We start from the raw sequence: 27,924 nt of genomic DNA on the forward strand, positions 1-27,924 counted from the left end.
TGCCTCCAGCCTTGGCCACATCCCTCATCCATCCAGCTGCTCTGTGGCCATGCAGTGCCCATCGGCCATGTGGCCAGAGTGTGCTCCTACAGCTCCCAGCAGCTTTAAAATTCCTAAAAACTGCCTTTTTTTTTCTTAAACAATATTTGCATACACATTGGATTGCATTGTTTATAGCAAACACTTCAACATGTGCTGGCACACACAGAGAAAGAAAAACAGTGCAACTGAATGAACTGAAAGGGAACAGGAACTCCATCCCTGAGCTTTTGCTGGGGTGATACAATCCATCCCTCGGTGTGTTTTTGCGGGATGGTTCAAGCTGGCCTCATTTTTGCCATCCTCGGTGGGATGTGCAAAGACCAACCCGCAGCAGCGCTGAAGTAGCTTTTAACTCAAGAAAAAAAAGGTTACTTGCAGGAGGGCGCTTCTTTCAAAGCAGCATTTCTTGCCGCAAACCTCTAGCAGCGTTTTACACGGCCAGAAACCCTGTTGAGAGCGGCAGAAAAACCTGTGTACGAAGGCACGGACAGAGGCTGCGGGGTCGATCCCGGGGACCCGCGGGGAGGAGGGAGGACATCCTCCCCCCGTTCAAACACGTGTCCCTGGGGGGAGAAGCCCCCGCTGGAGGTGGCCGGGACCCCGGGGGGCTGCCCCGGGTGCGGGGCCACCGAGGAGCACTCCTGCCCCTCTCCCCGGAGCGGCGCCGGGGGAAGGGGAGGCGGCCGCGCGCCCCCGGGATTTTCCCACAGTGGAAAGGGAAGGGAGGGCTTTTAACAGTATCATTATTATTATTATTACGAATTATTATTTTTAGCGAGAAGGAAGGAAGCTCAGCGGGACCAACGCCGCTGCCAGAGAGGAAATCTGGGAATGCAATGCGAGGGAAGCAGCGGCTGCCGTAGCAGCGGCCGCGAAACGGGGGGCACCGGCCGGGGAGGGGGCAGCGGCGCAGGTATCCCGGCGGCAGGAAGCGGGGGCGGGCGGCAGGGCAGGGCGTGCCGGCCGGGCTGAGCCGAGGGGAGGGGAGCGGAGGCGGGGCCGGCTGGGGGGTGGCCGTAAGGTGAAGGTTGTTGCAGTGGGTTCATTAAAAGACAGAGTTCAACTCTTCGCCGTCGCAGAACGCTGCTGCAAGGCCGGTTCGGTGGCGTGCGAAGGGGGAAAAAAAATCCCAAAACCAAAACCCAACAACAAACCAACCCAAAAGAGGAAAGCAAGCAAACCCAGAGCTACTTAAAACAATCCTAAAGGGAGCGGGGCAAGAGTGGCGGCGGAGACGGCGGGAAGCAGGGGCAATCTGCGCGCTCCCGAGGCCCGGCGAAGAGGAAGGATGATAAACGTGGTGTCCGTGTGGCTGGTAGCCCTTTGCTTCCAGGCTGCTGTCCCGGTGAGCCGAGCGGAGCGGAGCACGTGGGGCGGCGGGGCCCGGGCGGCGTGCGGGGCCGGGGCGGCGGGGCAGGGGGAGCCGGGGCGGGCTGGGCTGGGCTGGGGTGGCCGCCCGGCTTTCCCCCTTCCCGCGGGTTCCCGCAGGGGAGCGGAGCGGTGCCCAACCCATCCCGGCACGGAGGGCTGCGGTGGCCTTTGTGCTGGCGGCGGGCTCCAGCCCGGCTGCCCCGGCAGCCTTAATTCAAACCAGACCTGCCGCGGCGGCTCCCGACCTGCCGGCGGCTCCGCCCCGGGGCGCCGCGGGGCGGGCGGCCGGCTCTGTCCGGCTCGTCCCGCCGGGACCAGGGACCTCTCGGGGCGCCCGTGGAGGGCCGGGGGTGGGTGGGATGCTCCCGCCGTCCCTCCGGCGTGTTGCGCCGCAGAGGCGGCAAGTCCCGGTGCGCGCTGGCATGTGGCCCTTTGTGGCTCGGCGGTGGCTCCGGAAGCGGGACCGCTCCCTCCTGCCGTGCCCCAGCACAGCCCCGGGGAGTGCGGGGTCGGCGGCTCCCGGCCGCCTTTGTGCCCCGGATCCCCAGCCCAGCTGAGGGTGTGCCCGGACCCTTTATTTCTGCCCGCTGAAACAAAAACCCCGGTGCCCGGCTCGTTCACGGCTGCCCCGGTGCCCGGCTCGGAGCCAGTCCCGCTCCCCGGAGCGCCGTAACCCTGCGGCAGCGAGGCCTAGACTGTCCTAGCTCCGGTGTCCCGGGAGCAGCTCTCGGGGCCGGGCAAGCCTTGAGCCCTGGGGACCGCTGGTCCCGCAGCAGCAGCCGCCAGGTGTCATCCACGGACAGGGGATGGACGGCTCTGCTCCCGCTGCCGCCTCGCCTGCGAGCGGCTTTCCTCGGAAACCTGGCACCGCAGCCCTGCTGGTGCTGTGCTCGGTGCTCCAGGTCTGTGCTGGGGATATGGGCCCCACTGACCCCCGTGTGGGGTTAGCGGGTGCGGGGCAGGAGGCCTTCTGGCCGCCCCTTGAAGGTACCAAGTCACAGTCGCATCCCTTTCTCCCGAGGTAGCTCCTTGCTTCCCATGTATGGCCCCCACCAGACCTGAGTATGCATCGGTTGTGGTCTTCTGCTTTGGATGGGATAGAAGGAAGAAGTGGAGCATGAGGCAGTGTGTGAGCAGACAGGGACATCAGAGTCAAAACTGGCGGGTTTTTTTCTTTTCTTTCTCAGATGAAGCAATTGATTTGAAACTTGTCTAGGGATGAACTGCAGCAGCAGTCAGACTGGCAGAACAAAATGCACTGTGATATCTGAGCTGCTCAAAATACCTCCAGTTTCGCTGTACTGTTCTGTCTGTGAACCCTACGTGTAGCTATGGACACATACCCTACTGGCCCACATGGCAATGAGTCGTTATGACATGGCTAAAAATGACAAACATGTGAGCACAGTCAGTACTGTTCCATGGGGAGAAGGCTCTGCTCACAGCTTCTGAATAAAGTGGGGAAAACTGCAGTTAAATTACAGTCTTGTAGTGCATTTGGATGAAATCCCTCTGTGATAAATACTCCTTACTAAGAATGATAGGGACATGAAGTGAATGCTTGTTTGGAGTTTTTCTGTGCATAAGAGACACTCGTGCCTGGGTGACACTGGAAATCAAGGGGTTTCCAGAGTGAGCACATGGAGGAGCTGAAGTCCTTGGGGCTCTCCATGGTGACTCAGCACTGAGTTTTTTTCCTTTCTTGTGATCACATGGCTTTTTTTTCCCCCATGTCAAAATGTCAGTGACATGGACTGAACTGCCTTTCCCACCCATCTGGAATAATTATGTTTTTGCATCAAGTGGCTGAAAACCAGAGTAATCTTACACAATCCTTTGAATCTGCCACACTGCAGTGCTATGGGCACTGCCATGGTTGTGTTGGGTTCTTGGGGGTCTGATTGTTGGGAAGGTTGCCAGTGCTGCTGACACACGTCTTGGCCCTTGGTTCTTGCTGCATGACTTGACTCATCCAGTCATATTGTCATAGAAATAATAAACAGGAACAAGAAAGTGGCCAAACAACAGTAGTTTTCTTCATGAGTGCTCTTACCTTCAGGAATGACTGGGGAGGTTCCTAGTCTTCTTCAAGGTAATACTTTGTTGCTTAAAACACAGTTTAGGAGACTAATTACCCTCAGTTACAAAGGGGGCATGGATTTCCTTGAAATGAGAAGCCGAAACATTTTAATAGGTTAACTTAGTTATTCTCTCAAAATAACCCTGCCACAAAGCCAAGAAGCACATCCTGCTGCAGGAGGGCAGTGGACAATTCAGGCTGTATTATCAGGGGAAACAGGATTTTGATTGTTTTGTCTGGTATAGGTGTATGCTGGTGATTGACACAAGCTTGGCAAAGCAGGCCAAACCTTTTTCAAAGGGTGATGTCATTTCTATCTGAATATAAACTAATTAGAAGAAATTAAGTAGTCCAGCTTGCTTATTAAAGATGTAGGCAGTGGATAAGGAGGAAACACTTTCTTCTATGATATATATATACAGAGAAGCATCACAATATTTATCAAGCACTACAAACAGAGCTTCTTCATCTGAGCATTCACTTGCTGTTGGCTACCTCACAGCGAAATGGTGACTGTTTATCTGGTCAGCTCTGATTAGAACAGCAACAAATAAGCTGGGGTTTTACCTGTAAGTGGGCTCTAGTGCAAGTTTGTAGTCTTTGTTCTGGATTTCTCTCGGTTTCAGGTGCTGAGAAGAGCTAATATTTTTAATGGAAGCACTCTGAAACTTCTGGGAACCAAGTAATTCTTTCTTAACAACCTGAGACAAGTCACAGCAAGCGCAAGAAAGCTGTAAGCCTTCTAAAATTAAGCTAGTGCACAAACCTGAAATGTAGGCTGCTGTTTTAGCAGCAAAATTGATCCATTTTAAGTATGTGCTTTGCATTGCTATTGCTTAGATATCTCCAGGTGGCCTATATACTAGCACTTGGTCCTAACCTTGTTTGAAGTGATTCCTGTACCCAAGAATCATACTAGTGTCTCTGAGAGGGACATTCCACCCTTGTTTCTGGTATCTGGGAAGCTGGGATTTTAGTCGGGCCTTCCACAGGGAGGAGAGACCTTTTTGACAGAGAGAAGAGCCCTTTCCTGAGGAGGTTGTCAGTTACAAAATTGCAGTGCTGCAGCATTGGTTATTTTTCATCTTAATAGCTCTGAGATAATAAAAAGAGACGTCTAATACAGCACTCCAGGACAGCTGGAGATTGATGCACCCGCTTAGTGCAAATGGCACTACTCCCTCAGGACAGCGTTCAGCTGATGTTAAGGCACTTAAATGTAGTTGTCTGTGTGTGCTGGGTGTTTAAGCCCTCATTAGAGTCATGGCGATGTAATCAGTGGAGCCATAGAGACCGGTTATCTGACCAGCCCCTGCATGTCAATTCCAAGGTGAGTTGCTTTGTCAGGCCTTTATTGACTAGATCTTGTGTTGCCTGTAAAGGGAGCATAGACACATTTACTGTAGTGCCTTTATCCAAGGGAAATGTAGTTCATAGTGACAGACTTATTATTTGTGAAAGTTTTATTGTAACTCTCCATAAACAGACTGGACAGGTGCTGTTTGTGCCAAGAGAACTAGCAAAGCAGTGGGAAACATCAGCTTTCAGCTAGAACAGCAGCTCTTTCCTGTTCTAGTGCAACTGGAACAGTGCCTCCAAACAGTACTGTAGTCCTGCACTGCTAAAGGTTGTGGAAGAAATTAGGGAGTATAGTTGGGTCTTCTCTTGGTGTTCTGAAGCAAGCAGAATATATATAAACTGAAACATAAGTGGATGTATTTTGGAGGGATGGTTGTGAGCTTTTGAGGAGGCACTATTTATTTGTGGATTAGAAGTAAGGAGCCTTTGTTACTCCCTAGACTTTGATACAGGCAGCGAACTTAAAATGTGAAAGTTGTTTTGACCAACAGTGCTGAGTACTTCTGGTGTTTCTTGTATGTTTACTTCTGAGCTGAGAAGATGCTCTTAACAGCTGAAAGCATGTGGTGTCTCCTTTGGAGTGCTGAGTGTCAGCTTTGTTAACAGGTCTCTGAGTTAGAGCTGACAAGCTACTTCATTTGAACTGCTGCTCTACTGGCTACTGGTGTGTTGCAGAAATGAGCCTTATCTGGCTGGGCTAGAAACCCGGGATAGTGCACTTTCTACTGAGGAGATGCCAGTGGAAGAGTTACTGCACTGTGAAGCCTCACCTCAAGGTGAGATAACATTGGGACCTCCTACAAGCAGCTCTTGTGAGGCAACATCTGCTAATATGGTGGTTTCCCAACCTCTCCATTTCTCAAGCAGTGCTTGGCTGCAGTCAATGTTCTGGGTCTTGTGGAACCGGCATGGATCCAGTGGAGTCTGTTAGCTTGGGCTCCTTGCCACACTTGACTGTAATGTTTGTATCTCACTGCTGAGACCAGTCTCACCAGTGAGGCTTGCTTTGCTGGATGGGAACCAGTGTGTTAGTGGGGTTTGGATGGAGCTGGCAATAGAACTTCCTGTTGAGTCAGTGGAGTTGCAGTTACAGCTGAGTCACAGAGGTGGTGTAAGTCATGGATTTCGCTGTCAGGCTTCTAGTTTGAAACTCCTCTGGATGTATTGATCAGTTAAATAACTCCTGCTGCTTCAGTTCTGTCTTGCTGCTGTGCTTTCTGTCAGAACCATCTTCTTCCTAGCCCTTCTTTTTGCAACATGGTTCCCTTTCATGTCCACTCATTTTTCCTCTTAGTGTTCAGGCTTTTCTAATAACTGAAAGGCCTTCAGGATTGCTGTTGCAGAATGACTCCTGACTAAATCAAAGGCATGGATATAACAGATAGGGAACTGCCTGCCAATCAGCTTAAAGTACTCATGGGTAACTTGCCTTTCATTGAGGCTCTGTGTTGTTGTCATGCTCTACTCTGTAACTTTTGTGCACTGTCTGTGCAGTAATGCCAATGTTTTGATTACCAGTCATGGAAACAAAAGCTGACAGTCTTAATTTTTGGCTGTAGGCAGTCCCAGGTACACACTCCTGTGAGCCAGCCTTTTGTAAAGTAGAGCCAGTTCATGCAACAGCTTCTCAGACTGCTCTGACTCCATCTCCTGAGTGCACACAAGATGTAGCTGGAGAATGGAGGTTGCTCTTTGTCTGTTTCTGCCACGTGATGAGGAGCTTATTGCCTCTTAAATGTAAGGAAACTTGAACTCCATTCCAGTTGGAAGGGGAGCATGCTGAATGCTTCCTGGGCAGCACTGCAGACCATGACTGTCCTGTGCGGTACACAGGAAAGCTCTTGCTAATTAGTTTCTAATGCTGGTGGCTGTACACATCCTGATCGGATCCAGTCAGCAGCTCTGGTCCACCCCCTTGCATCTAGGAATTACTGGAAGAGCAGACTGTAGATTGAAGCCAGAGGTAGGCAGGGGTGAGTGGAGCCAGTCTGCCTTCTGGAGAGCAAACAGTGATTAATGTAACGAGTTCCAGATGAGAGCTCTTGTGAAGCTCCATGTCATAGCAGTGGTGCTCCTATGGCTGTGCTGGTATGGAGCCTTTGTATGTTCCCTGGTGATCAGGGCTGGCAGCTACAGCACTGTAGGACGAGCCTACCTGGCTCTCTTCTGTCCCAGAACAGGATCATATGCTGCCTTATTGTATGCTTTGAGACCAGTAGAGTGGAAAATACAAATATAGTTATGTATATATTTATATAGAGATGTATCTATACCTGTCATGTGCTATTTGTTATCCAGCTTAGAGCAGAATTTGGAGAGTGTGTGCCCTGATGCCAGGATGGTGATGAGGGAGAGCTGATGCCTGTGCTCTGCGCAGCCACAGGAGCTCAGAGCAGCCTGTCAATCTACCAAAACATCAGTCTCTGGTAAAAGCATCTCTGCAGAAGGGATAAGCGGTTATCCCATTGACCAACTAATAGGGTTCTTTGGGGATAGAGCCCAGGCTTTCTTCAGTCAAGATGTTGAGGGGTAAGAGGAGTAAAAGCCCAAATTAAAGGAATCACAAAGCTTGCTTGAATTCGTATCTAACACAAACACTGGTTTATGTGAATTTTTCACTCTCCTGCTGTGGTCTGTCCTTATGAAACTGTAATAGAGACTCTCACACTGGCAGATTTGACGGATAAATGAGGTTTGTCCACCTCACTGACTGAACAACGTGTAAGTGGCACCTACATGCAGTGGAAAAGTGCTAGTGAGGCTTGCATCGAAACTTGCCTACAGCCTGCAGCTAGACAGCTTTGACTTCTAAATCTTTTTCTGTCCTAATGGAGGAACCATCTAGATCGTGACTGCTTTCCCATCGGTGAACAAAGCACCTAACAAAAGAGGCTGACTCTGGCATGTCTGGGCAGTGGCAAAGGAGTGCTGTGCTATCATGTGTTCACATCAACTGACTCATGTCCTCGAAGAGAAAAGCTGCTGGCTTAATCCTCCAGCAGCATCAGCTCTGCTCTGAAGCATGTTTAACCTGCAAAAAGTTCCTCAGTCTGCATCTGTAGTTGCACTGAGCTGTGAAACGCCGGTGAGCTCCTTTCTCCAGAAGTTGGAAGATGTGATTATGAATAATTAGAAGTTATTACTCTAGTAGCTGAAAAGTGCTAAATGCTCATATGCCCTCCCCCCACCTAGCATGCAGCCAAAAGGGGTTAAAAAGACTCACTAAACCTTTTTAAACTGATTCTAGTAAGTAGATGTGGTGGGTTGACCCTGGCTGGATGCCAGGTGCCCACCAAAGCTGCCCTGTCACTGCCCTCCTCAGCTGGGCAGGGGAGAGAAAATATAGCAGAAGGCTCCTGAGTCGAGATGACAGTCACTCACCAGTGACTGTCATGGGCAAAACAGACTCAACTTGGGGATATTAACTGGTAATAAATTCAATCAAATCAGAGCAGGATAATGAGAAGTAAACCCAAATTTTAAAAACGCCTTTCCTTCCTGCTCCTCTCTCCTTGGGCTTAACTTTATTCCAGTTCTCTAACTTTTCTCCCCAGTGGCACAAGGGGATGGAGATTACTATCAGTTCATCACATGTTGTCTGAGCTGCTACTTCCTCTTCAAGGGAGGACTCCCCATACTCTTCCTCTGTTCCAGTGTGGGATCCCTCCCACAGGAGATTGTCTTCTACATACTTCTCAACATGAGTGTTTTCCATGGGCTGTGATTCTTCATTAACTGTTCCAGTGTGGATTTCTCCCATGGAAGGAACAGGCTGCTCCAGTGTGGGTCCCCCATGGGGTCATAATCCTGCCAGCAAAACTGCTCCAGTATGGGCTTCTCTAAGGGCCATGGGTCCCTGCCAGGAGCCTGCTCCGGTGGGGGCTTCTCACAGGTTCACAGCTTCCTTCAGGCATCCACCTGCTCCAGTGTGGGCTCTACTGGCTGCAGGTGGATCTCTCCACCCTTGTTAACCTCCATGGGCTGCAGGGGTACAGCCACTTTACGATGGCCTGCACCCAGGCTGCAGGGCAATCTTACCTCCAGCATATGGAGCACCTCCTGTCCCTCCTTCTGCACTGATCTTGCTGTCTGCAGAGTTTCTCACGTATTCTCACTCTGCTCTTCTGTGGGTGCAATTGCTCCTGTGCAATAACTTCTTTCCCCTTCTTAACTCTGTTATCCCAGAGGCATATAGCACCATTACTGATGGGCTTGGCCTTGGTCAGCAGTGAGTCCACCTTGGAGCTGACTGGGATTGGCTCTGTCAGACATGGGGAAAGTTCTCGCAGTTCTTAGAGAAGCCACCACTGCAGTCCCCCTGCTGACAAAATCCTGCCACGCAATCCCAGTAGAGTAAAACACAGTGGACACAAGATGTCCTGTGACCAGATGAAGTGCTGGAGTCCCAGTTGTAAAGGAAATCTAATTTTCTGGCCTATTCTGTAACACTCCCCCCTGCACATCAGACTGCCTGCTGGGAACCTTCCTGTGTGTTATTTGGGGGCATACTAGTTGGCAAGGCTCAAAACTGTGCCAGAAATCATTCTAATAATTTAATGGTGTAGATTGTGTTGCAGTGCCCAGGGACATTCTCTGATGTTATTTAATTTACTAGTATGGATGTAGCCAGTGGGTCTCTGGCAGCAGGCCCAGGATATTATGAAGTTGTGAAAACTGCAGTATCCAGTAAAAGAAAGTGAAAGTTTGTAAGAGGAGATCTCAACTCTCTTGTTGAAAACTGAACCTGTTTTGAATGCTTCAGAGAGATAAGCAACTACATTCGTATGAGAAATCCAGTGTAATCCATCAGCTGAGGATTGTGAGGAAAATATTATACACCTGGGACGACGAAGCATTCATTGTGATAGTGATGGTGCTGGTACATGCCCGTGATTCATCCTGCACTTTTAGACTTGATCTGTAAGGTGGTCCTTCTGATTTTTATCCTCTACTTTATTTAGAGGGATATTGTGCTTGCTAGAATTGGTAGTTAGTGAGTAGACCCAGAAGTTTATTCATATATGAAATACCTTTAACTTAGTAATGTTTGAGCAGTATCAGAAGTTTGAGCTGTTGTTACATAGCATCTAGCTATCCTGAAGGTACTCCTTGACAGAAACTGGTCAGAGCTAAGGGACGTGCTAGGAGTGATTTGGTAGTAAAGCACTTCACATTGCCCTGCAATTTTAGTACTGTTTTACTTACTTGTCTTAACAGTCTGTCAGAGGTGCCATTAATGATGCCTCTTGTCTCTTCACACTATAGATGTGTAAAAAACAAATATGTCCAAATCATAACTTGTCTGAACAGTTGCCCATATGAGGCATGAGAGCATCTACACTGCACAAATATGGTAGCATCTCCCACTAAACTCAAACCTGCCTAACTCATTTGGTGACTGCTCTGAAACAAGCCCATAGGGAAGATGGATGAACAAGCTGTATACCCAGAAATTAAGGTAGAAGGTAGCTGAGGCTCATACCTGTTACAGTGAGACTTGGATAACAGCCTGGATCAAAGGGAAGATCTGAGTTATCTTGCCCTTAGAGCAGTCCCTTATTCAGGGCTCTGCTGTACAGGTGTGGTATGAAACAGTGTATCTGGATGACTATGTCAGAGTTAGTTTAATGCAGTAGGTGTTTCGTCAAGAAATACCTAATATTCATGAAGAAGTGGAACAATAGGTGACTGGAGCACAATTGCAGCAGCAGGTTTTTTAAGACTCTCTGGTGGGAGGATTTCATTTGATGCTTTGGTGTTGAAATGATACTCCCAACACCCTCATGACTCAGCATGGAAGGACACAAGTCAGCTTCCATAATCTCACTGAGGTGTTGCATAATTTAACGGTAAATGGGACAACTGCTATCAGTAAGCAACTGCTGTCAGGACTTTGTAGTATGTGCAGGATTACCAATGCTTTTGTAAACCTGAACACAGAGACCATTAATGTCTTAGGAGGAGGTACTGCAAGATTGATTTTCACTATTTCACATGGGTAGATCACTTGCTGTGTGCTCCAGTGGTTAAGAGCAGGTGTATTTCTCAAAGGGAGTTCATGCAGTCTGAACTATGTTCTAGCTTAGAGTAATTCAATGAAATGTGGCCCAACCTGTTCCCAAAGACCATCTGACCTACTGCTGCTTATTCCAAGACTAGTAGCATCCAAAACATTTGCATACAGCTTTTCTTCAGGAGCTGCTAGGACTGTGTGAAAGAAGGGGGTAATCCTGGAAGTGCTTCTTTGAGAAGACACTTGGGATAGGTGAATAGGGTATTCCTGACCCGAGATGTGGCTCCTGCATATGGTGGAGTTGCTTCAGTCCTTTTGTGAATGCCTTAGTCATGCTGGTGTAAGCGCATCTGTTAGTAGGGATGACTTCTGCAGTATAAACAATCTAGGCTTAGTCAACACTGTAAGATCCTGTGGATAAAGCAGATGTGACAGCATGCCTCGTAATGTAGGGAGAAACTTGATTGCATCACATCCATGCTGCTTTACTTGAAACTGGAAATGGTGAGCCATAGAAGCAAATACAAAAATACATGTAGAATCATAGAAGATCCTGAGTTGAAAGGGACCCACAAGGATCACCAAGTCTGATATGTAGTAGTGTAAGACTTGCCAAAGCACAGGAACTGCTTTGTATTGGGTGAAACCAAAAATTTAAAGCTGTTTGAGTGGTCTCTGGGAGTCCAGCCACCAGCTGTTGACTAAGACTTTCAAGTTCCTTCCTGACAGACGGGTGGCTGACTGGTGTGAGTCTTGCTGTGCTAGAACAGAGGTCCCAAGAGCTGTTTAGAGCTTAGCTACAGAGAGCATGGCTGAATCAGAAGGGAGCTGCTGAATGCTGGGTCTTGGCTGATTTTGCTGCCCAAGTCTCACTTGCTTCTGTAGCTCCCTTGCAAATAGTCAAGGTCTTCTGTAGCAGGCTGGCAGGTAACAGCACCAAGGGATCAGGCTGTGGGATGTTACTGGTCCTGCCATGTGGTGTGCATATGTGAGATGGAGACTGAGATGGTATCTGTTCAAGCCAGGCAGCTTTCTGGGTGCTTCCAGTTCCTTGATCAGTGGGGGGTTTGCCTGAAAGGGCTGATGGTGGTGCTGTAACTGAGAAGTTTGAATGTGACATAATGAAATACAGAATTTCAAGGGAACACAAGCCTGGGATGTGTGTATAAAAGATACACATTGTTAGCAAAATCAATTTCACAAGCATTGGAGACTTCTCTGACGAAAATGTGGAATTTACAAAAGCAATCAAGAAGGCCTTGTCTTGGATTGTTGAGTCTTAGCCTGTTGTCACTATATGAAGGACTTGATGTATGTTTTGTAAGGTCAACTGTGAGCAGATCAGCTGGGAAGCTGAAGCAGAGCTTGATAGCAGCAGGCCTTGCAGATGATGAGTGTTTCTGTCATGGGAGTGTCAGGAAATAGAAAGTAATTTTTCTTATCTTGTGCATATCCAGTTGCTATAGGATATATCCAGTTGCTATAGGATATATCCTCTTGTAAAACATCAAGTCTGGACAGTTCCACTTTAACTCTATGTAAATAATGGTAACACCTTGTCAGCTCTTTTGTTGTTGTAAGGCCAAATGTTTGTAGGTTTAAGTAGTGTCATTTTAGTTTACCAATGGCCTTAGCTGAGACCTTTAGTACTCCAGGGTTGTGAGTTCATCCTTCTGCCGAGGTTTAAGCAGCATCCCAGTATCTGGGAACCAGAAGTACTGTCCTAAGTACGACCTCTTAGGCTGATACACTAGGGATTTTTATTTGAAACTTGGATTTCACTAACTTAGGGTAGCACTGCAAGCAATTTACTTAAATTAGAAACAGGTATGTATCACTAAAGGAGTGAAATTCCTTCTGTGATCCTTCAAGAAGATTTTAGAGCTTTGTCTCCTGGCTCCCTGGCATATTTTGCATTGCTGGAGTTCAAGGAGGAAGAGAGAGAAACTCCTAGGATTGAGATAAGAACCTGGGTCTTCTTGCCACGTGTCTGGATACCAAAGATTTTTGCATTTACTTGTCTGATAATTGTTCCTGGCTGCATGTTGACTTCCCTTCCTCAGGTGAGGCAGAGAAGCTTCTTTGCCCCCAGAATAGTGCATAGAATAGTGATGAGGTGGTTTTTGACTTCTGTGACCATGTCTTCTCAGGTCAGAGCACTTGTGCAGCTTGTGGTAGGATTGCTTGTGGTAGTGGCATGGATCTCATTTGAAATGGGTAGAAATTCAGGTTGTGTGGCATTTGTCTCCAGGAAACAGGCTTCCCTAGGACCAGAGGCACATGTCTTTTCCTGGTGCTGCCGAGGCATCAGCGATACACAGTGTGCCACCAGCCTAATTTGAAGGCTTGAGATGCCATAGAACACACCCTATAGAATGCTTTCCTATAGACACATCTAATTTCTGAACTGGGACTTCCTGAGCTCAGTGGCTGATGATGACAAGTGCAAGTTGATCTCCTGTGGGATCCAAGTCCCTGAGCTGCCTCTGCCTGACACTGGTGTGCTGCAGGCTTGTGCTCTGTTCTGCAGCAATAGCCTCGGCAGGAGGAGTGTGCAGGGCTGAGCCTTTCAGCATCCTGGCACAAGGCCTTACAGCCACATGCTGACCAGTCTGAGCTAACAGGTCTACTGGGAGAAGACAGCAGCAAATGGAACAAATGGAGACACTTGCCACTTGCAGCTCTTACCTCAAGCCCAGTCTTGAACTACATTCAACAGTCTCAGGACTGTAACTGGTCTGCTTCCCTGGGAGCTGGGGGGTTTATTAGCTGTATGGGGAGACCAGACTGCCTTCTCCAGATGATGCATGCTGTCCAGGAACAGCCAGGCACTCTGAAGTCACTGTTGCACTTGGCAGGAGCTCTTGGTGGTTCTGTAGCAAGTTTAACTCCAATGACAGTCCTCAGTGTTGATCCTGTAAGACAGGATGAGTGGGTGTTAAGAGATGGGGCAAAGAAAGGCATTTGCATCCAACAGAGGTCAGCTATTTGGGAATAATTGGCTAAGGATGTTGAAGATGTAAGGTCAGTATATGTGTTGGAGGCAATGCTACAAAGTCCAGTCTCTAATTTAAAGTGGCTATAGCTGCTGTTTTGTTTGAGTTGCTTATCCTCACCTGCCTGAACTCTACAGCAGGGGCTGCATGGATGTGGGAGGAAGAGATAGTGGGGATCTTAGATTATGTCACTTTTAATTTCTTCTGCTGTCATGAGGGTCATGTTTATCTGTGTTGTAGTTACCAGTATCCATGGATAGTGAGTCTTGGACTGCTGGAGTCCTTTGCTGGATACGTTTCCATTTAACAAACATTTTCTCATCTCCAGCATACGCCCCTCTTTTAGCCTTACTTTGTCAGGGTTTCAGGGGTGGGTGGCCCACCTCTAGCTGTACTGAAACCAAGCAATTCCTGGTCTGTTACTTTCTAAACAAGCAGATGAAGAAGCTGTTGCTGTAAAAAAATGAATTTTCTCTGCTGATTTTGCTGTACTAGGAACTAAAAAGTGCTGGTGACTAAGTCAGAAGGTTTTGAGATGAGCTAGGTTTGTCTAGTCTTGACTTAGGGAGCTCACTGCTCATCTCTCAAGTTAGCTAAGTAGATTGAAATGAATTCCCCAGGATGAACTGGAGCTGTTAGCTGTACAGCCTCACTGAACTGCACCTACTTAGCACAACCTTTTGAGCTTATACAAGGCTGTGGCTTTCTTTTGCTAGCTCAAGAAATGAATGCCTGAATTATCAAGTATGTTAAAGAGCTGCAGGGAAGGATCTTTAAAGAAAAGTGGTTTATAACATAAAACTGAACTGGCTGCTTCTCATGAGATTAGCTGCAGGGAAATGAGCTTTCTCATTAGACTACATCTTCAAAGCACAGACTGCCTTGAACGTGGGAGACAAAAGGGACTCCACTTTTGGCCATATTGTGATAGCCTGCCACTGATAGAGAACTAAGTTGTGTGCTTGTGTGCCACATCTGTGGATGTGTTGACCTGTCGATGAGATTCAGTCTTTGCCCTGGGCTACATTGCTTGGCTGGAAGGAGCAGGTTGGCGTGAGTAGAAGCAGTGTGTAGTAACTTACTTGTTTGATAGATCATCCAGGTGAAAAACTAGGAGCACACGCTGTAGCTTGCTTCTCTCTATTGCTGAAGGACTGACCAGGCTTCTAGTGGAGCTGGCTGAGAGGGAGTTGTGAGACAGCTCAGCTCTTCTGTGTCAGAACTGACATGGTGCTCTGTGCACTCCCAGCAGTGCTGTCACAGCTGCCACGTGTGTTACATGGCCATGAGCTCCCTGGCTGTGGAGTCCATAGACCTCTTGGACTCCAGCTTTGCTCAGCCCTCTCTGCTGAAGGATGCTCCATGTACTCTTTGTCCAGGACTAAACAGCAATTGCACTGTGCCTCCTGTGGAGTTTGAGTGGTGAAGGACAACAGCAGAACTGCTCCCATTCTGAAGAAAACATCTATTTGGCCTTTGTTACTGTGTACAGGAGGTCAGTGAGGATTTCAAAGCACTGTTGTCCCACCTGGAAACAAGCATTATCCATTGTGAGCAAACACTTCAGAAGAGAACTCTCCCTACAGTCCCTCTTCTTGCTTATTTTTGTATGAACCTGTGTGGCCCTTTGAGTCAGCCTCTGATTTGCGTGTTGCCTGCAGCCTGGTGATGTGCATTTTCATAATGCATGGTGGGTAGGGGAATGTGTGTCAGCATCCCAGAATCCAGGCTATGAGTCTCTATGAATGCTTAAGCAGCCCTGGCTGCTATGCTCTGCCCTGTGCCAACACAAACACTTGTGCATTCATGCACTGAGAAGGATTGGGAAACTGGTCCTGCTGGAAAATTCTTTGCATGATATTTTATCCTCTTCTTCTTTTTTCTTTTTTTTTAAGTTTTTTTTTTTTAGTTTTTGGTTTGGGGTTTTTGTTTGTTTAGCCAGAGCAGGTCTCTGATCTGGTTCTTCATGAGAGTGCACAAACAGATATGCAGGGGATGGTCCAGGAAGCATGAAGTGACATGCTCTCATGGGAGGAGGGAGTTAAAGGGCCCCACTGCAGAGTGTGAAACTCTACCTGATGGTGACAGGCTGGATCATTTTTCCTCTTGGCATGTTGATTGCTGTGTTTCAGCCCTACTTAATTAAAAATGTTGCCCTGTCACAGCAAGGCGAAAATGTCATTCTGGTGGGCAATAGTGTGGAGCCTCTAGAAACATTGTGATTGCTGTGGGTATGGAGTAGCCTGGTGCTCTTCTTCAGCCACTGCACCTTGTACAAAGGATCAGGGTATGCTTCTGCAGCTTGACAGAAAAGGAGGATCAAAGCCTAGTGGACAGTGGGCAGTCCACACTCTGTTTTATTCTGCCCATACTGGAATAGATCTTAAGAGCTCTCTGTTTTGAGTAGCTGTTGGAAGGTGTTTTGCTGCCTTGAGAGCTGAGTGCCAAGAGGAAACTACTGTGTGATGATCAGAGAGTTCATGTTTCAAACAAAAGCAACTGCTGTTGCAGCTAGGACCTCTCCCTCAAAGATAGTTTCCTTCTCAAGTCACCAGCCAAAAATACAAGAGAAGGCCAGTAAGAATGCAATTAACCAATATTTTCCAGATTTCTTTATACTAATAATGGTCTGATAGACTAGCAGCCAGATTAATTGGCTTACTTTTCTCGCTGTTGAAATGGTGCTTGCCTTGCTGAGCCAAAGAGCATCCTTTGCACTTCCCTTCGGAAGGAGCACCTTGTGAGTCACTAGCAATCCTTACTCCAGGTTACACATTATGGGTGGAAGGGTGGGGGTGCTGAAGCTGGTTGATACACATCAGAAACTTGTTGAGGGCATGGGGAAGCAAAACAGTCTGAAATGCGGAGGGCAGATAGTTCATTGAAGGGTTTAAGTTGGAAGGGACTGTCAAGATCATCTAGTTCTAATGCCATGGTGGGAGAGTGGAGGATGGTTTGTAATGCTTTGAAACAGCCTTGACTGGAACACTAGCCAGGGATAAAAGTACTGCTTAAATCTAGGCTGTCCAACCCACAGGCTGTTCGTGGGTTGGTTTGTAGCTGTATTTCTGCCCTTGGGCCCATGTTTTCAGTCTGCACCTTTGTCTCCTCTAGGAAGAGAACCACTTCATTAACCCGCAGGGTCACAAAGCAGCTCTGGGGTTTATTTTGAGCAGCAGAATAGCAGGGGTAACAACTGGGAGAGAATTAGGTGAGATGGTGCCTGGTGACTTCTGATGAAGCAGACTTGCATGCAAGCTTCACTCCTGACTCACATGTAAACATAAGTTGTGTTTCAGTTCCTCCAGAATTTATGGCTGTTAAAAGTGAAGGTGTGCATGGTCAGCTTAATGCTAGCAGTCTGTATGTCTGCAGGAAAAGGGGGATATCTGAGGATGCTGGTGGGTTTTTTTGGTTTGGTTTTTTGGTTGGTTTTTGGTTGTTTTGTTCATTTGTTTGGGGGAGGGGAAGGTGTTTGGTTTTTTGGTGGTTTTTTTCCCCTTAGCCATTTAAATTGTCTTCAGACCATGCACATCTGGGATTGGAGTTAATAGTGTGTGGGCTTTTAACTGCAGAATATCGAGGTCTAACAAAGCTAAAGTTGCCTTCAGTGGGTGTTTTTATCTTCCCCACATGCACACTAATATCAATATTACTTTGAGGTAAGAAGCTCTTCAGCCTCAGACAGCATTTCTGTTATTGGAACTAGCTCTGCTTTTCAATATATAGGAAAGACAAACCTTTCTGTTTATTTTAGAGCTGTTCCGTCCTTGTAAAAGTATTTTTCTAGATGGTCTAGTGTCCTATTTGGTAGCCAAATTACAGAACAAATGCTTGTCTTGGTTTTATATATCTCTTAAACAAGACCAAACCATTGGTTTTGCTTCTCATGAAGTTGGAATAATCTTGCAGTGTGCTTAAGAGGAGGTGTTTTAGGTGGGAGAGCTCATTACAGCTCATTCCTTTTCAGCTGAGTGAGAAGGATTTATTAGGAGAAACAACTGTGCAAATTTAACAGCTTCATTCAGATAATGGAGGATTTCAAATGTTTTTGACACTGCTGATCACTAACTAGGATTAATAAGAGTGGGATACAAATAACTTTTAATCTGGTTTAGGGCTTGTAGCAGCTTGTGGCAAAGCCAGTGCTTTTGCTTACCTCAAAGAGCAATTTGAGAAAAGCTGTTTCCCTTTGCATATATCAAATTAAATAAATGTGGTTCCTAGTTTGGGCAGGGTGAGATCGAGTAATAAATCTCCTCTTCCCTCCATCGTGAGAGAGTACTTCAGGTCTGTGCTGCAGCAGAAGGGAGCTCTATGTCAGCTGATGGAATAAGCACAGAAGGACTTGTGTACTGAGGCTGTGACTGAAGAATAGTTAAAAATTACGCTTAAAAAAAAAAGTCTGGAGTATGTCAGACTTCTGGAGCCAATAATATTGCTAATGAGTTGTGAAAGCCTGGCTCATTGTTGATTAAATTGAAGATGCCACTAAGCAGCTTTCTGGTTGTCCCAGCAGAACTGAATAACTATTGTTCTGCAACAATACAGCGCTCAGCAAGAGCAGAAGCTACAAGTCACCCCAGGGCTTCCCCTAACAGGCTACTTTGATCTTTTGGGAAGGGGGTCTTCCACTCGTTAATGCATATCAAAAATAGTGTTAAAAATTTTACCCCTCACATGCAACTGAATTCAGTGACAGCAGATTAAAAGGATGGAGCACAAGTATTTCTAACCAGTTGTCTCAATGGCTGAAAAAACCCCAACAAAAACATATGAGCTTGTTAAATGGTAAAAAAGTAACATGTAGTATGTGCATTGTAAGAATTTAAAGTTTTTTTACAAGAATACACGAGATACCACCTAGATCCTTCAAAGGTTCCACTGCCTGAACTTAGATGTGTTCATCCAACCTCTCTGTCATGAATTACTATGTGAAGGGTCCACAAATAGTCTTGGTGGACAGAAAAACAAATGTAATGATGATGGAAGTAATTTCTGAAAGCACATCCACATTTGACCAATCTGATAATAAAAATTTGAGCTAAAGTAATGCAGAATTGTTGGTAATCTTGTTTTTAAGCTGGAATTTATTTTCAGCTCTTTCATATGATAGCACAACCTGGTGATCCAACCTTTGTTCTGTGCCTCTAATCCTCTTGGCTAATCAAAACCTTTCCCATTGGTGTAACTCAGCTGCAGTAAAAGGTCATGGAAAAGCCTTGACCATGAGGTGGTTGTTGTTTGAACAGCACAGTCCATCTTCCTGATGCAAAACCAAATTAGTTCAGTCCCTTCTGATGCTGTCCTGAGACAGTGTTTTATGTTACCCTTGCTGTGTCTGAACTCCTTCAGCAGCAGATCGTGATAGAAGCATGACCTTTCTGCAGTACTTAATTTTGTGGTGCCATAAGGAGAGGTTACTGCTTTCATACCCATTGAATGTGTAATCTATGGAGCAAAAAATACAGTCTTTATATAACCATACAGTTCCCTAAATTGGGAAATGTTCCTTAATGCTCATATGTCATGAAATTAGATGATGTCATGAAGTTACTTCACTGCGTGGGTATTCTGACTGCTATCCACATGTGCATAATTCTATACTGTCCCTTGAGTATTTGGGACAAAAAAAGTCCCACTGAGATCCCAAGCCTCAAACTGCCTGCTCAAGGGGAGATGCTACCTCGGGAAAAGACCCTTTAGGACAGCTAAGTAGAAGGACAGTGGAACTGCACTAAGTTCTCACATAAAACTGTGGAAAGCAGACTTTGTTAATTCTGATTTGTGTTTTCTGTTATTCTCTTAAGTGTAGCAGCCAACCTCAGGGGACAGGAACTGGTCCGAGTCTGTGTTCGTGTTTGCAGGGTGGGTGCTGAGCAGCACCTGGACACCTCTACAGTGTAACAGCCTGGGTCTCCTTTGGTTTAACTGGGCTGCACTGGGCTTTCCTCTTCTGAAGAGGACTTAGCAATCCCTGCTCAGATACGGAAATCAAACTGGGATTCAAACAAGTACGTAACAAATGTTATGGAGAAGCAGAACATGCAGCAGCCTGGGAAGGGGCTCAGAGCTCAGGTGTGAGGGGCAGTGTAAGGGTAGTGTGGCTGGACACATTCAATAACAAGAAAGGAAGCATGAACAAGCCTCACCTGTTAACCCTGCAAAGGTGAGGGGTGCGGGCTCAATAGTCAAGATCAAGAATTATTTCATTTTTTGACAGTCTGTGATCCTTTCAGGAGAATTTAAGGTCTGCAGACCATCAGGCTGTCCAGGTGTTCTTGGAAATCCTGTATGAGCTACCTCTGAAGATTCAGATTTGGGGAGAAGTTAGTCTCGATCCCAGCTAAAGGTGTATTGTGACATCATCTTAAACTATATTGGCAGTCCCTTTCTTCAATAAAAAGCTGGAGAGATTAGTTTCCAGCTGTTTCAATGTAGAGTCCTCACACTGGGAGGAGAATGCACACACACACCCCTCTTCTCCCTCCTTGCAACTTGTCCCCCTGTTGCACTCCACCAGGCTGAGTGGAAGAACAAGGGATCGTGCTTGTCACTGCTAGTGCAACAAGGGAGGGAGAAAAATGGTCCCCAACCCCTCATGAACAAAAATGGTGCAATTTCTGAAGCCTCACTTAGCTTCTGAATGTACTGGAAAGGGTGAGGGAGCAGAGTTTGGGAAGCCTGGGTATTCTTTATGCACCAGCAGTTTATACTCTTTAATATTTGAAGTGTAGTGAGATCAGCTTGTGTGAGTCACTCCCCTTCAACACAAGAAGGAAAACATAAGGGAAGTACTTATCTGACCTACTTTCTGTGGAAGACTGCAAAAGCACAGTGCAAACAAGCAGGGGCAAATCTAAAAATCCAAATTACCTCATAACATGCAGTTAAGCAAGAGATCGAAGGGCAATTTAGAAATACATTTGCAGAAGCTTAAGGAAGAATCTTTTAGGGTTTTATTTGCAGTAGGGAAGGCAATTGCCATAAAGTTTAACGTCTGTATGAGAGGTTTTGTTCCTACTTTTTTGTTATTAAAAAAAAATCTTCTAACTATAATGATTGCCTAGAAGGGGTAAGGTCTTGGGCCTGATTAGGTTGCTGGCAACTTGGATACTTGTCTTTAGAGAGGTTGGATCTAATGAACTAGTTAACCACCATGGAAACTACTTGTTCTATGGAAGTGTGAGGAATGGATAAGGTATTAAGCTTAGAAGAGAAAACTGCATAAACCTGGTATCTCAAAAAGAATGAAAAGGAGATAAGGCCAATTAACACATACATTGTTAGGTAATAGTGACCTATGCAGAGCTGGGTTGCTTTGACAGTACATGCTAGTGCTGGCTGACTTCTGAGGATGAAGATGAGTGCTATATTCATTTTTAAGTGACACTGTGTTAATGCAAGCTTGAGAAATACAGTGGGCTAGTGGGCAAAGGTGAGAAGAATGTTCTTTTTAAGTAATACAATGAGATGTCCCACTCCTTGGGATGACAGGGATCTTACAGCTTGGATAACACAGTGCAACGTCTGAACTTGCAGATGGGGCAGAGCTGGAAAGGGGTGACAAGGGCATCTCAAGGATGGGATAGAAGTCAAAATTTGGGAAAACAGGGGATGCAGGAAAAGATGAAATTTGGAAGTGATTTATAGGGCTTTGGTTTGAAATCTGAGAAGAGTGAATGACTGGTTTGGTAATGGTAGCCCTACAGAAATAAACCTGGGGCTAGACAAGAGCTGCGAGTCAGACATGTTGCAATGATAGGAACAGCAAGTGTATACAGCACAGGCCAACAAGATTCATGAAGTAATCACTCTGTAATTAGTAAATTAGTGAACACTAAAATACTGTTGTCTTCTTTAGAGATCCTGTGCTATGACAAACAAGTGCCATAGAACAGGGGTTTGGCCTCTTATTTCAGCAACTGAACTTCTGTGCTGGTTAGTATACTCCTTGGAGAGTAAGTGGAGACAGCTCAGGGCTGTATTCCCCTGCAGGGAAGGCTGGGTGCTATCTCTGGACTTAGTTTGACTGCCCACACTTACGAAAAGGGACTCTCATTCTACTTGCAGTTAGATGCTCTAGTTTCAGATATGTGAACAGTGTTTGAGTGGCTCAAAAAGGGAGAGAAGCCAAATTACTTTGTCTCCCCTTCCTTTCTGCTCCCTGGAATTAATGCAGTAACGTGCAGATGAAGTGGCTGGTGTATAGGGAAGACATGAGTAGTCAGTCCCTGAAATAGGCTGGTTATGTTGTGTAAGGGCTGAGCGTTTCCTGCTACCAGGATGCAGCTCCGAATTGATTCCTCGCTTTCTTCTTTCCCAAAGCAAGTGTAGCCTGGAAGTAGTGCAGAGAAAGGAGACAGCAAGACTGACCTTTCCAATACCAAATGGATTAACCAGAACTACTCTTTTGGGGAAGGGGCCTGGAATGAGGGAAGATGAAAAAGTACAATCTGAACAAAGAAAGTTTGTGTGACCTCCAGGAGCCCTTAGAGGATTCTGTGCAAGGAACATCATAACTTTAATCTCATCACTGACGCACCTTTTTCCCCTTCTCTTTAAAGCAAACTACAAATCTGAATCTTCCTCCTGAAGATCTTGATTCATCTGGTGATGAAGATGATGCATTCTCAGGTTCAGGTGCAGGTGAGTTATTAACACTTGTACTGTTCTTGATCCTTCCAGAATGTGGCAATTGAGATCTTGAACATCCAGATGAAGGGGGGTGGAGGAAGGAATCTCACACACACACACATGAATATGAGAGCTGGGAACAGAGAGTCTAATCTATTAGTCTTATATTGGTTGAGATACTAACAATTAGCAGAAAATGAGTTGTGGAAGACTTGAAAGGGAGCAGAAGCAAGTAGACTCCATGTGATTGCTAATGTGAGATGTTGTGTGAAGACTGTTATAAAACTGGAGTGATTCTTTATTCATGGGGAAGAGAGACCATAAGAAGGGCCTTTATGAGCCCTATGTATGAGATACCATTTGAGGGTGTGTAAACCCCACCCTGCCAACACACATCAAGTGCAAATTTTATCTGTCACCACATGTGCATGTTCCCATGGACCATAATTTTTAATAAGCAGAATAAAGGGGGTTTAGGGTGAGGGAAAGGGCTATCAAAGTGATTGCTAAGCTACACGAGCAAGATCTCTGATGCTCCATGCTGAAGTTGAGGACATGATGTTAGAAAAGAGCAAGCTATTAAAAGCTGAAGCATGGTATCCTTCTGCTTCCTTCCAGCCACAAGCTTGTATTTTAGATTAAATTTTGCAGAAATGACCTGAAATTGGTGCCAAATGTGCTAGTGACTAAAGGTGTGACTGCTCTGAATCAAACAAAAGTGTTTATGGGAAAGAAATCAGATAACCACCCTGAGGAGTCAGTGTACTGAAAGCAGACTTCCCCTTTGTCAACCTCACTGCTAACAAACTGGCACTTTTGCTTTGGGGAGAAGCGGATGACTAACAAAGTATTGCTGAATAGTATGTTGGTCTGTCCCTTCCTTATTCCACTGAAAAGGATGAGGAATTACAAAGTGAACTGCTGTTATTGTGAAAATTGGTTATGAAGGCTAGGCATCTTTCTTAGACTGGTGTCCTGACGATACTATTCATAGGTCTCTAAACTGGCCAAGGATAATAATTTTTTTTTGTTTTGCAGGTCCCCTGACTGACCAGTCTCACACCTGGAGAATCCCAGGAGAACCAATTAATTCCTCAGTACCCGCATCACCAGTGGATTTTGACATTCAACAATCATTTCCTGGGACTGAGAGCCGAACTGAAAAGGAAGCAATGTCTCCTTCCACAACTAGTAATCCAGTGACAGAGAAACCAGCTGTATCTGTGAAGGATGGAATAGCTGTCCTGGGCTCACCTGATGGGAAACCAACAAGTGATGGGGTCACAACAACAGGGAGAAGTCCCACTACCCACTTTCCTTCAGGGGTTCATGTAACTCCTTCAGAAGCCTCAGGTGTGGTCCATGAGCTCAGTCCTAAAATCCCTAGCTCTGATGTGCCAGACACTGAAGACATCCCTGAGCCCCATTCTACTGTCCATCATGAGGGAGATGTTGCTGCCATCCCCACAACGACAGCTCCAAAGGATGTTGTTCCTACACAAGAGGAGGTTTCTGAAGATGGGTCTGGAGACCCGGTGAGGACTAATGGTTTTGACACCCTTCCTAGGGAGATGGCTTTAGTAGTATGTAGTAAATTGGTTTGGCAGGAAAGGGTGGTAACTTGTCAAATACAATGATTTAGTAGGTTATATTGGTGGAGGGTTTTAGATGAGAAAAACCAAAGCTGTGGAAAGTCTCCAGTAACAGATGTGATGAGAAACATGAATAACCTGCCTCTTGTGTCCCTACAGGGAGACTTCATCTTGACTAAAGATGAGGATTTGGTCCCCACCCAGAACTCAGAAGTACTGGCTGACTCTGGGAGGAATGCCAAAGCAGCAGGAGCCTCAGGAATTATGGACAGAAAAGAAGTTCTTGGAGGTACCAGATATTCTGAGTTTCTAGTTGGTAAAAGCAGATTCCTGTAGGAGTCTCCAGGCAGTAGAAGCTGCAATTCTGCAAGTACATCTCTGAGCATGGGAGCCAGCCTCTCTAATGTTAGACCTCTGAAATGAGAGTGGTGATTTATGATTCTGTGTTCTCAAAACCCTAACAAGGGCAAATATTAGTCTGCTAATACCAGCCAGCAGTGGCTGCTTTATCTGCAGCTTTATGTTTAAGTCTATTCCTTCACTTGTCTCAAAAATTACAGTAAAATTGCTCTTTTGCTGTCTGGGTCAAATTATTACAGTTGAACATCAGAGCATGGAGTGCTTTACAGCATGGCCTGGCAGGAGATCTGTGTCCCTGGGACTGGCTGGTGTAGATGAGCATGTGCTTGGTAATGGCAGGGAGGTGTTTGGGAGGGTATAGAAGGACAAATTAATTTCTGGAAGTTACTTAATCGGGGATAGTAAGGAACAATATGGAACTTAAAATCATAGTAGCATTATCTGGTGTAGCATCTGAAGAAATTTCTGTTTTTTTCTCCCCTTCTAGGTGTTATTGCTGGAGGACTAGTAGGCTTGGTGTTTGCAGTGTTTCTAGTTGCATTTATGCTGTACAGAATGAAGAAAAAAGACGAAGGCAGCTATTCACTGGATGAACCAAAACAGTCTAACGGAGGATACCAAAAACCACACAAACAAGAAGAATTCTATGCATAAACACTGGTCTTCAGGACACTTCTTATTCCATCTTTCTTGGACTCTTCTCTCCCTGCACGTGGACCTCCTAGTGTGCTTTGCATTAAACTTAAGCCATATGATCATTGGGTTATTTGCCCTTACCACTTTGCCATTGGAAATCTTGTAACTACAAAGTAGATCTGGAGTCATTGAACATTCCCTGCTTTCTTGCACAACTTTTTTTTTTTTTTTTCAAAAAAAAGCATAATTGGGACTGCAAGTTCCTAAACTCACTTCAGTTTATCTAGAAACTGCTGGGACAGGTGGTGGGGAGAAGACAAGGGAGCACTGTATGTACAGAACTGTTGATATTTAGGGAAAGGGCTAGCAAGAATAAACAATTATCAGTGCTCAAATTCTGTATAGCAGGGATCCTTCCTATTTAACTCATAGATGTGTTTTGAGTGTAACAAGTGGCTGGGCTGGGCAGACATTTGGTACACTGCAATCCTCTAGCTCTTTATGACCGCTGTATTTGGAGCACTTACTGCCTGTGAAGCATCAAGATGAACTTGATTTCTAGTGAAAGTTGGTATGAGGGGCAAGGTAAACAAATTATTGTCACATGGTTTAGAATAACTTATATTTTGTGAGCATTATCCCATCCTCAGAACCACCTCCCAGGCAGTTGGTAGAAACACCAGCCAAAAACAAACCCCAAAACTAAGTAGAGAGTTAATTCTACCAATAGTGTTGGACTGCTCCATTACCCACTTGCTCTGTCAAGGCTTAGGTAAGAAGTAGATTTCTTCTAAACAGTCTCATCTCAGACATTCCCTGTGTTAGGTGCCAAATTGAGGCTGGGCTGTGGTGCTGTTAATGATCTTACCCCACGCTGCCGTGTGGTTGGCAGATGACCGATGGCGTGTTGTGGCACCTGCCTCTCCACACACTGTTCATAGCAGTTGTCTTGCAACTTGGTCTGCCATCTGTGGCACGGAATGCCTTGGCACACAGGAGGGGGAGGTAGAAAGCAGAATGTCATGACTTTGCAGCTGAGGAGTAGAGAAGCCTCTGAAATGAGCCTGGGGAAGACTGAGTGTAGATGGCCTGAAATAGACACAACAGTTTGTGTGCTTGACTCTCGTTACTCTGGAACGGCTCTTCAGAAGCAGTTCCTGCACTTTGGAGAGAAGCAACTCCAGGGATGTCAGACTAGTAAGGGCCAAAAGTACCTCCTGGGAAAAGTCCAGATGCTTGAAGCTGTGTGTGGTCAGTGTGCTGTCAGATGCCAGGCACTGAATCTTCACTGAGGTCTGGAGTTCTCCAGAGTATCTCAAACCAAGTGAGAAGACAAGTGTGGTGTTCTGTACAAAGCCTTACTTCTGCTCTGCCTTTGGCTAGCTTCTTGCCAGTTCAGTTCCTCATCACTCAGTGCAGAAGGTATGGGGTGGGTGGAGGAGTGTTTACAACTAATGTAAATATTTGTACTGTTGAGCCAGAGGGAATGATGGGAGAATATTTGAGAATATTGCAACAGTTGATAGAAATGTTGCACGTTGACAGTCAAACTTAAAAACCCGGGTAATTTAAATGAAGTATAAAACACTCCTGAGCTGCTATGCAGCTAAAATTGGTGCCTTCTCTGCAAACCCAAGAAAAGAACCCAAAATTTCTCGATTCCAAACTCTTTTTTATGCACATAGAGAGCTTGTGCATATGTGTAGTTCGCTGTTTTTAAGTAAAGCTGCAATGACCATTGTGGGTTTTTTTGTTTCATTGGTGTTTTTTTTTTTGGTTGGTTGTTTTTTTGTTTCTTTTTGTTTCTTTTTTTTTTTTTACTGAATGAATTTTATAGGTTAATACAAAGACCAGATGGTGTTAATTTCAGCTGTAATTCTTTGCTTTGTATAGGAATGTAGAAATGTTGTTTGATAGGTCTGTCTATGAAAAGGTTCTTGTAAAGCACAGGAAGATAAAGTAGTAAACTTCAGTTGTACCTCAGAACCTTGTTAGGGGGAAAGGAAAAACTGTATATTTTGGTAGTCTTAACTGACAGTTTGTGAAACAAACATGACATTCTGTGTTATTTAAGTGGTACAAATGAAATACCAGTTCTAACAGAAGATGCAACATTTGGTTATCTGTATGCCATGTAAAGGTATACTGCAATAAATGGCATTTTGGCAAGAATGTGTCTGATCAGTGAACATTGATCTGTATAATACTTTACAAAATAGAAGTAGTTTTTAAGACTGCTTAGGTCTTTAAGGAATTTGGATTCCTGATGTGTGAATTTTGGGAGATAAGGATATCTCCTTATAAAGATAAGGAGATTCAGCCCGGCATTTGAGGGGTGAGAGTACACACTGCTTCCCTCTCCTCCTGCCTTGGGTGTCCAGGTTGCAGTGAGGTGCTCTACCCAGAGGCACCAGTGTGGGATGAATGGGCTGTGGTGGAGACTTGAATGAAACCTCTCTGTTAGAGCCCTGAAACATTGCATTCTGGTTCTGTTTTGGGACCTCTCCTTGCTTGTACAGTATGTCACCATCCCCAAAATGGTGATAAAAGTTTGAAATCTTCTGCAGGGCTTCCTCTTGCTACCTGTCTTCTGCTCTCTCAGGAGTTTGAGAGCGGGGAGGACTTGTAGGAGTGGCAGCTCCAAGTCCTTTTATTGAAACCTGCTTCCCAAGACAAGTTTGGAGCTTGTACTTCCAAGGAGGGAAAACAGAGCAGGCTTGTCCTTTGTATTCTGCTGTTACTCATCAGTTACTCTGAGGCACTATGGCTTATGTGGGAGGAGATGGAGCAACACAGAAGTAGAGGAAAATGTCCTTCATGAAACAGGGAAGTCAAGAG

The 27,924-nt window shown here is 45.8% G+C and overlaps 1 protein-coding gene across 1 annotated transcript; it reads left to right on the forward strand.

The window, feature by feature from the left end:
• The first annotated feature begins 1,059 nt into the window (after positions 1-1,059).
• On the forward strand, positions 1,060-27,262 carry SDC1 (syndecan 1). Its single transcript, XM_071548295.1, has 5 exons — positions 1,060-1,387; positions 22,429-22,510; positions 23,537-24,033; positions 24,250-24,379; positions 24,938-27,262. Exons 1-5 carry the CDS (start codon positions 1,331-1,333, stop codon positions 25,102-25,104), a joined length of 933 nt encoding a protein of 310 aa, XP_071404396.1. The 5' UTR covers positions 1,060-1,330; the 3' UTR covers positions 25,105-27,262.
• The last annotated feature ends 662 nt before the right edge of the window (positions 27,263-27,924 follow it).

This window comes from Pithys albifrons, chromosome 2 (assembly GCF_047495875.1).
Source record: "Pithys albifrons albifrons isolate INPA30051 chromosome 2, PitAlb_v1, whole genome shotgun sequence".
In the NCBI taxonomy this organism is placed as follows: domain Eukaryota; kingdom Metazoa; phylum Chordata; class Aves; order Passeriformes; family Thamnophilidae; genus Pithys; species Pithys albifrons.